The following is an 8,376-nucleotide window of genomic DNA, read 5'->3' as shown; positions in this document are numbered from 1 at the left end:
AGGGGGTCATATGATTGTTGGGTTTTTCTCTGTATCTATGAAGCGCCTTGAGGCGACTTTTGTTGTGATTTGGCGCTATATAAATAAAATTGAATTGAATTGAATTGAATTAAGTGAGTTTCAGCGGGGTATGATAGTGGGAGCCCGAGACGGCGGGCTCAGCATCTCGCAAACAGTGAACCTGTTGGGTTTTTCAAAGACTGCGGTGTCTCGAGTTTACAGGGAATGGTGCCAGAGGCAGAAAACCTTCAGTCAGCGGGGACCGTGTGGAAGGAAGCGGCTCGTGGATGACAACGGAGAGAAGAGACTGGAAAGGCTGGTGGAAGCCAACAGCGAGGCTACGATTGAGGAGATCCATGCCATGTACAACAGCAGCGGGGTGGAGAAGCCCATCTCACTCGCAACTGCCCGGCGGACCCTGAAGAGGCTGGGTTACAGCCGCAAGACGCAGGGAGAGGACGTCCTCATCGCGGCAGGGCTGGAAGCTTTAGCCGAGTACACATCCGGCCAAGAACACACGGACACCTCGACGGACATGAAGTGTGAGGTGCAACAGGAGCCAAAGATCGAGTCCTCCACGACGGAGCTTGCGCGCAGTAACGAGAATGACTTGGAGACATGAATGTAGTAGTAAAGAACTGGAATATTCCCATTCGACATCCCAGTATTCCAAAAGAAAACTGTCCACTGTAGAGCAGTTCGTTATTAATTAAAGAAAGTTAAAGAAAATATGCCTTAGAAATATGTTTCCTCGAGTTTATTATTAAGTTTTTATGACTTGCAAAACGACACACTTTGTTTTGGGGCCAGATCAGGATTTTTATTTCTTTGTAATCAGATGTGCAGAGAACATCTTCCTCAGATAATTCAGTCATCTTCAAAACCATTAAAAGAAATCTGCCTCCAGATGTTGGATACTTTTATTTGTCCCTTACCTTAACATCTGTCAGGTGTTCTGTCTATAAAATACAGGTTATAATGGTATCTTGATCGTGACCTGTTTTTATTTGTTGTTTTTTTTTTTTTGTGTGTGTGTGTGTTTTGCAAAACTAGAGCCATCAATACAGCACCACTCATATCGAGAACACAGGAATAATGATGGATCACGACTGATTCATTTTGCTGGTTTCAGTACACACTGGTCAAAAACAATTTGAAGATAATTAATGATGGTTATGAGCCGTTATTGTTGCTGCAGACAGAGACTGAAGTCACTTGGAGGAGTGACCACTGAAAACTCTTCGCCCAGAACGTTATTTTTAAAGCACCTTTTATGAAAACATTAAATAAATTAATACATGAATACATATACACACATTACATTAAATTAAAATTACTGAAGAAAAATAACACAAAAATAAAAGAATTGCCTTTCTGTAATTTCCTGATTAAGAATAAATCAAGATATTCTTAGATTTCTTTAATTTAAAAAAAAAAGATTTAATATTACCAAGAAAAAATACTGCACAAATACCCAAGTAAAATAGAAGTAATCTGATTATAAAGCAGACAAGGTATAATAATTACGTATTTCTTTATTCTTACATGTGCAGGTGTCTGTTTGTTCTGGCATCGGTTTCAATAAAGTTGTAACAAAAAAAACCCAAGAAAAACTCAACCACGTGATAGTGACTCCGAGTCATATGACGGAAATGAAACTGGCACAGTTTAAGGAAAGGATATAAAACGTCGTCGTATTACCGAGCTGCCTGTGGGACATTTGGACTTTGTGCAGTGATACTTTGTGTTGTTCCGTTTCTGGACACAGTCAGGGGAACTGTAAATGTGACGCTCCTTCAACATCCTCATTCGAGCAGCTGCAGTTTGCGGGGAAGCTCACCTGTCTGTCATCATGCTAACCGTGTTTGTTGTTGTCGTTGCTCTTGTTTCTCAAACTGCGGCTCACTACACCCCGGACTGGACGAGCCTGGACGCCAGGCCGTTGCCCTCATGGTACGACGAAGCCAAACTGGGAATTTTCATCCACTGGGGCGTGTTTTCTGTGCCCGGCTTTGGCAGCGAGTGGTTCTGGTGGCACTGGCAGGGCCAGCAGCCCCCGGACCAGAAATATGTGAACTACATGTCCCAGAACTACCCACCAGGCTTCACCTACCCAGAGTTTGCTCGTCAGTTTCACGCGCAGTTCTTCAATCCGGATGAGTGGGCGGATATTTTCAAAGCTTCTGGTGCAAAGTGAGTGTTTCTCTGTAACATTGTATCGTCTTTTTGACCCTCACCTTCTCTCAGTACACACATTATTATTATTATTATTATTATTATTATTATTATTATTATTATTATTATTATTATTGCACAGTACCCTGTGTTACTTGCACACCCTCGTCAATGCAGGTATGTGGTCCTGACTGCCAAACACCACGAAGGGTTTACTAACTGGGAGTCTCCAAACTCATGGAACTGGAATTCTGTTGATACTGGTCCTCACAGAGACCTGGTGGGAGACCTGGCAGAGGCAGTGCGCAACAGGTGAAAAACTTAAGTTACGATGCTAAAAAAAAGGTGGTTATTGTTGACAGATGGGCTGACACTGGTATGCAGAAAAGGCCAGTCAGTTTTAACCCACTGCCTTCCTCCTACAGAGCTTCCTGTATTTTCACATCGATCAGCCTGTACAGAGCTCTTCACGTGTCAGTCGAGTGTCATTAACGATGCAGAAAAGCTTTAAAGCTTCATATTTGTGGAACTTGCTTGTCGTAAACTTCTTTACCACCAGGTTATTGTTGGGTTAAGATTAATCATTAAAAATGTTGCGGCCATGTGTATCAGTTGTAATAGTTGGTTAGATCAGATGTGTTCCCAAGTAATGTCATTTAAATTGCACGTATTGCCTTTTTAAACAAATGTCTGTAATTTCCCCTTTTAGGTCACTGCACTATGGACTCTACAATTCCTTGTATGAGTGGTTCCACCCTCTCTATCTCATTGACAAGAAGAATGGCTTCAAAACGCAGGAGTTTGTGCTGCAGAAACTACTTCCAGAGCTTTATAACATGGTTGTAAGGTCTGTGGTGCTTAAAATGTTGCGTCAGCTGGTCGCACTTTATACATGTATGCCAGCAGTATATTTAAACCTTTGCTCTCCTGTTGCCTTGGAGGTATCGACCTGAAGTCATCTGGTCTGACGGAGACTGGGAAGCACCTGACACCTACTGGAACTCTACCGAATTCTTGGCCTGGCTCTACAACGACAGCCCGGTTAAAGTGAGTGTCTTTATGACAAGGTAGTCATAGATGGTGCACTTGCTTTTATTTTGAAAGTTCAGATGCTGCAAACCAGACATCCCCTGTGCTTCCTGGATTTTAGCTGTGGTGTATTGAACTGCAGGTAGCAAAAGTAGTCCTCATGATTGCCTGTCTTTCCTTTTCTTAGGATACCGTTGTGACTAATGACCGATGGGGAGCTGGCTGTGCCTGTAAACATGGCGGCTACTACAACTGCGAGGACAAGTACACGCCGGGCCAGCTGCCCACACACAAGTGGGAGAAATGCACATCTGTGGATACTCTTTCCTGGGGTTACCGTCGAAACATGAAGATGAACGAACTTTTGCCATTGGCTGCGATTATCGAGGTGATAGTAGCACAGATATTAGCTTCTACATTTAAAGTTAAGGTTGTTTTTATTTGTATATGGCTATTATAGAATACCTTTAATCTTTGCTTGTGCATGCAGCCTTCAGGAAATACTTTTGTAATCATAATGACTGTATTTAATCAATTAAGTGTGTTGTCCTTTTGTTCTGTTTATTTCTGATGGTTAGGCCATAATGGTAATCTTTTGCTCATCTGGAATGTAACACTGTTTTATTGCCTGCTTCCTCTTGTGTCTGCTGTTGCTTTGTTGCAGGATCTGGTCCGCACTGTGGCTTTTGGGGGTAACTACCTTCTGAATGTGGGTCCCACACCTGACGGGATGATCCCCCCTTTGTTTGAGGAGAGGCTAAGAGGTCTTGGAGACTGGCTGGAGGTCAACGGGCAGGCCATTTACTCTTCCAAACCCTGGAGGGTGCAGTCAGAAAACACCACTGTACCAGTTTGGTAAGAAAAAAGGGAGATGTGACTCAGATCACTTCACTTTCACTGTATTTTCTTGACTCTCAAGATGAGTCTATCGACAATCTGTCAACTGTATGAAAGTTTTAGTGCAGTGGGAGAGCTAATCGTCTCTGAGGATTAATGCAGGTTACGGGGAGATACAGACAGGATGTGTACTGTTGTACTTGGCAACACGTATGTTAAATAGCATGGTGTTTGTTTCGATGTGGGGAAGCTGAGAATTTTCAGAGTAAAGTGCATAATAAAGCTTGCTATGATCGCCTGTATTGATCTAGTTAGGCAATGAGTCTGTGTTACCTTGCTTGGTCCTGGTGATTTTTCCTTTGTTTGGTGCTGGTCTTTTTGTATGCAGAAAAAAAACTGTAATGCTCTTCACTGTTCTAGGTATACATCTAAGGGGTTGACAGTCTATGCCATCCTAACAGCCAAACCCCCGATGAGCACAGTGAAACTGCTGGCACCCAAAGCTTCAGCCATCACACAGGTAAAGAAACAATGCTGTCCATGTTTGTACTCAGAGTTGAAAAACATGAACAAATTTTTATTGATCTGCTTTTATCTCTTGCCCAGGTGTTCTTGGTGGGGAATCCCACACCTTTATCTTGGGTCCCAGTCAACCCTGGTGGTGGCCTTGTTGTCCTTTTGCCAGAGCTGCCTTACACTCCTGCTCAGGCATGGACGCTTGAACTGGACTTAGTGCAGTAAGCCAGCGGTCCCCGACCAGTACCGGGCCTCAGACCGGTACTGGTCCGTGAGTCGTTTGGTACCGGGCTGCGAGAGTAGAGGCTCAGGTGTGAAATGTATGGTTTTCAGGGTTTTTATCTGTTTTCAGCGTTATTTTGTTATCGTTTTTATGGTTAACTCGGTTTTCCTGGGTCTTTTCATGTGTGTTATAAATAAATCTTCTTTTTTTCGGTACCGGTACTAGTTTTATTTTGTTGTATTTTCCCGTGACACCTTAAAGGCCGATCCGTGAAAATATTGTCGAGCATAAACCGGTCCGTGGCGCAAAAAAGGTTGGACTGCTGCAGTAAGCTACAAACGCCCAAAATGTTGAATTATTTTTAAGTGACTCGACTCAGGTTTTAATGATTTTAGATTAATGGGGAAACTTCCAGTCTGTCTTGAAGGGAAAATACCGGTGTAATGAGTTTGTGTGATTTCGCTTTGACGCTCTGAAGGCTTAAAGATTTACTGTCACTGTCTCAGTTGTGTTTGTTTTGTCATGAGAGAGTGTTTATGAATGAAAACGGGATTCTGCTGTTGAGCTTGTGGAGCTTTTCTGGCAGTTTCTCGGCTAAGTGCCGTTTCAGAAATGATTCATTATGCCTGCGGTTTGTTTTGAAAATGAGCAGATTATATACAAAGCACTTATTTTTTTCTACTTGCCTCCTTTTGAAATTGGTGGAATAAAAGACAACTTGATTCATCTTCTAATTGTTCTGTTATTATTAAGCTTCCAATGCAGTCAGTCAGCAAGCAGGTATTTTAGCATTTGCTAAAGCATAAATGGTACTTTTATCCTCCAATCTTTTTAATACATCAGTGCCTCAGTTGACAGTAACAAACCTGTGGGGCATGATAATGTTATGACATCTGTACTAATGGATGACTGCATTGATGTTCTAACCCCTGAAGTGCCACAGGAGGTCCGTATTCATATATAAGTAACCACTGACTGCTTTTAATTCCTAGGCTGTCCGAATTGACAAAAATGTCCCCTGAATGTGTCAGTCTGACTTTGCACTTAACTGAGAAGTGAATGGCCACAGGGACTGAGCATTTGACAGAGAATGCGTTAAATTGTTTTTGTCCTCTCCTTTAGGCTTTCTTAATAGGTTTATCTGGTCTACTTAGAATTTCTATTATAAATGCTTTCAGGCGGTGACGGACGCGAGAAAAATGGAAAATCGGTTTGGAGAATCCTTATCATTGACCTCTACTTTGCATTTTAGCTGTGTGCTGTCGAGGTTAATACATCAATGCTGCAAAAAGATGTGAATCTATAAAGTGATTTACTCTTGAGTTTAATCTGAAATATTCATCATGAAAAAATGTTTTTTTAAAACATCTAAAACTACTAAAAAGCTCAGAAAATGTATTCCATTTCCACTTCACCTTAATCCCACAAAGGGAAATCACATCACTGCCGAGACTATTGCGACCGTGTGTAATGAACAGAGATGGGCAGTAATGTGTTACTGTAATCAGATTACTTTTTCAAGGAACGAGTAAAGTAAGGGATTAATATTGCGAAAAAGTAATTAGATTACTGTTACTTTCCCATAAGCACGCTGCGTAACTGCGTTATTAAACCGTGATTTTGTTTGTGAGAGTTTCTTATGACAATGATGTAAGAGCGTGCGACACCTGTAGCAGCAACAGACGTGTGCAGATCAACAAGGATAATATTGAGTGTGGGAGAGAGAGTACGACCATGCAGCGTTTAGAGCGTGGATGTACTGACATTACTTTGAGTTTTATTCCATAAAAAGTGACAAAAACATTAGTGTCCGCTGTACACTTCTTTCTAGAGCAAAAAATTAAACTTCAAATCTGAACAAGCATCTACCAAGCCACCACAGGAATGTGAAATTCATAGAGAAACCCCCGGATCCCCCCACTGACATGACCGCTGTGGCACCGGGCCCCACTCCTGCTGAGAATGATAGGACTTAGTGGCGCTGAATCTTTGATTTTATTTATTTTTTGCTGTGTTTTACTTGCATCTATTTGAAAGAGTGAATGTAAAAACAAAACATTTTATTTTATATGCTGGAATATACAGATAATAGGTTTAAATGCTAAACAAATTTCTTCAAGTCAGAGAATGTTGCATATAATTTAATTTTTGCTTGATGAATAAAGTTGCAGTTGCAAATATGCAGAAAAAATAGAATTGGGCTGAAAGGTCTATTGTTTATTACGTATTCAGGTTGTCTATCATGTAACTAAGTAATAAAGTAACTAATTACTTCTGAAAATAAGTAATCAGTAAAGTAACTAGATTACTTTCTTGGATAATTAATCAGTAATTACTTCTAACTAATAATTAATTACTATTTTCAAGTAACTTGACCAACACTGGTAATGAACTTGTAAACTTCCTCTTGCAGTGGTTGCTTCGAAGATGGGCATCAAATCCAAGAGCTACTCGGCTTCGTTTGTCTTTTACATACAGTATATATAAATATAAATATATTAGTGGCAATTTATCCTCCTAAGACCCGAACTCTTCCACGGCATGCATTTTTGATTTCTCTTTGATATTTGGGCATATTGGGACCCAATGAATGTAAAAACAAAGAATGACCAGATTTTTTTTTTTACCTGATTTTTGTTTCTAAGAAAACGAGAGCCACATATGAGGATATTCGTTAAAAATTTCGATAGAACAGTAGCATTATATTGTCCTCGTAAGTGGATATCAGGCCCTTGTAGAGCAAAATTGAGTATTTTGGTCTAAATAACCCAAAATGTGATGTCCACATATGTGGACGCCAGGTCCTAGGTGGTTAATTCTCCTGTTATCACATTTGTATTCATGTTAGATTCTTTTAAAAGTTGTTGCTAAAGTTCTTTGGGAGTTTTCCCATATAAGACACACATTTTCAGAAGTTAGACACCCCCACCCATGGTTTGTTGGTTGGTTCCCTGCTTACAATAGTCACAAACTGCACAAATTTATTCAGTAAAAAAATTCAGATCTCTTCCTGACATCTGACTTTCAGATTAACCCAAGAGTCAAAGACTATTTATGTCAAAACCAGCCTGTGACTTGGAGTCTCCACTGGTTGCATGCAGTGGCGGATCTAGAAGGGTGGCATGGGGTGGAAAGTGCCACCCTAAGATGATCCCTTGCCACCCCAAGTGCCACCCCAGTTTTCCATATGACAGTTTTGTTTATTAAAATAAGATAGCATTAACAGTTTGAGCGTAGTTACAATCAACAGTTAATATAAATGCTAAAACTGAATATATTGCATAGTGTTTCCCCCCTCCATCATTAACAAATGGTTCAGCCCATAGCAGGACCGGCTTTTTTCATCATAAGTGATGTTTATGATTGTGCCAGAGCACATTTTGAACAACACCATGGGTGGTTGGATGTTACAGTCTGGAAATGGAAGGAAGGTGAGTGTTATTAACCCTCTGTGGTCCACGGACACGCTGCACCTCCAAATCACATGACTGATGTAAGCTGACATAGAAACAGGCTGCAGCCACGCAGCGAGACAGAGCGAGACAGAGAGAACGAGAGAGTTTTTAGATGTGGGAGATTTGTGACGTTTAGTGTGG

The 8,376-nt window shown here is 41.0% G+C and overlaps 1 protein-coding gene across 1 annotated transcript; it reads left to right on the top strand.

Moving 5' to 3' along the window:
• The first annotated feature begins 1,633 nt into the window (after positions 1–1,633).
• Positions 1,634–5,508, top strand: LOC147304285 (tissue alpha-L-fucosidase-like). Its single transcript, XM_086280823.1, has 8 exons — positions 1,634–2,193; positions 2,353–2,487; positions 2,885–3,022; positions 3,117–3,222; positions 3,392–3,592; positions 3,869–4,059; positions 4,462–4,561; positions 4,648–5,508. The coding sequence occupies exons 1-8, from the start codon at positions 1,853–1,855 to the stop codon at positions 4,780–4,782; spliced, it is 1,347 nt and encodes a 448-aa protein (XP_086136949.1). The 5' UTR covers positions 1,634–1,852; the 3' UTR covers positions 4,783–5,508.
• The last annotated feature ends 2,868 nt before the right edge of the window (positions 5,509–8,376 follow it).

This window comes from Aulonocara sp. 'chitande type north' Nkhata Bay, linkage group LG22 (assembly GCF_057382095.1).
Source record: "Aulonocara sp. 'chitande type north' Nkhata Bay isolate Kocher_YH1m ecotype deep benthic linkage group LG22, A_spYH_male_GT1.1, whole genome shotgun sequence".
Classification (NCBI taxonomy): Eukaryota; Metazoa; Chordata; class Actinopteri; order Cichliformes; family Cichlidae; genus Aulonocara; species Aulonocara sp. 'chitande type north' Nkhata Bay.
The sequence above is the reverse complement of the archived record's forward strand: the minus strand, read 5'-3'. Positions and strand labels throughout refer to the sequence as shown.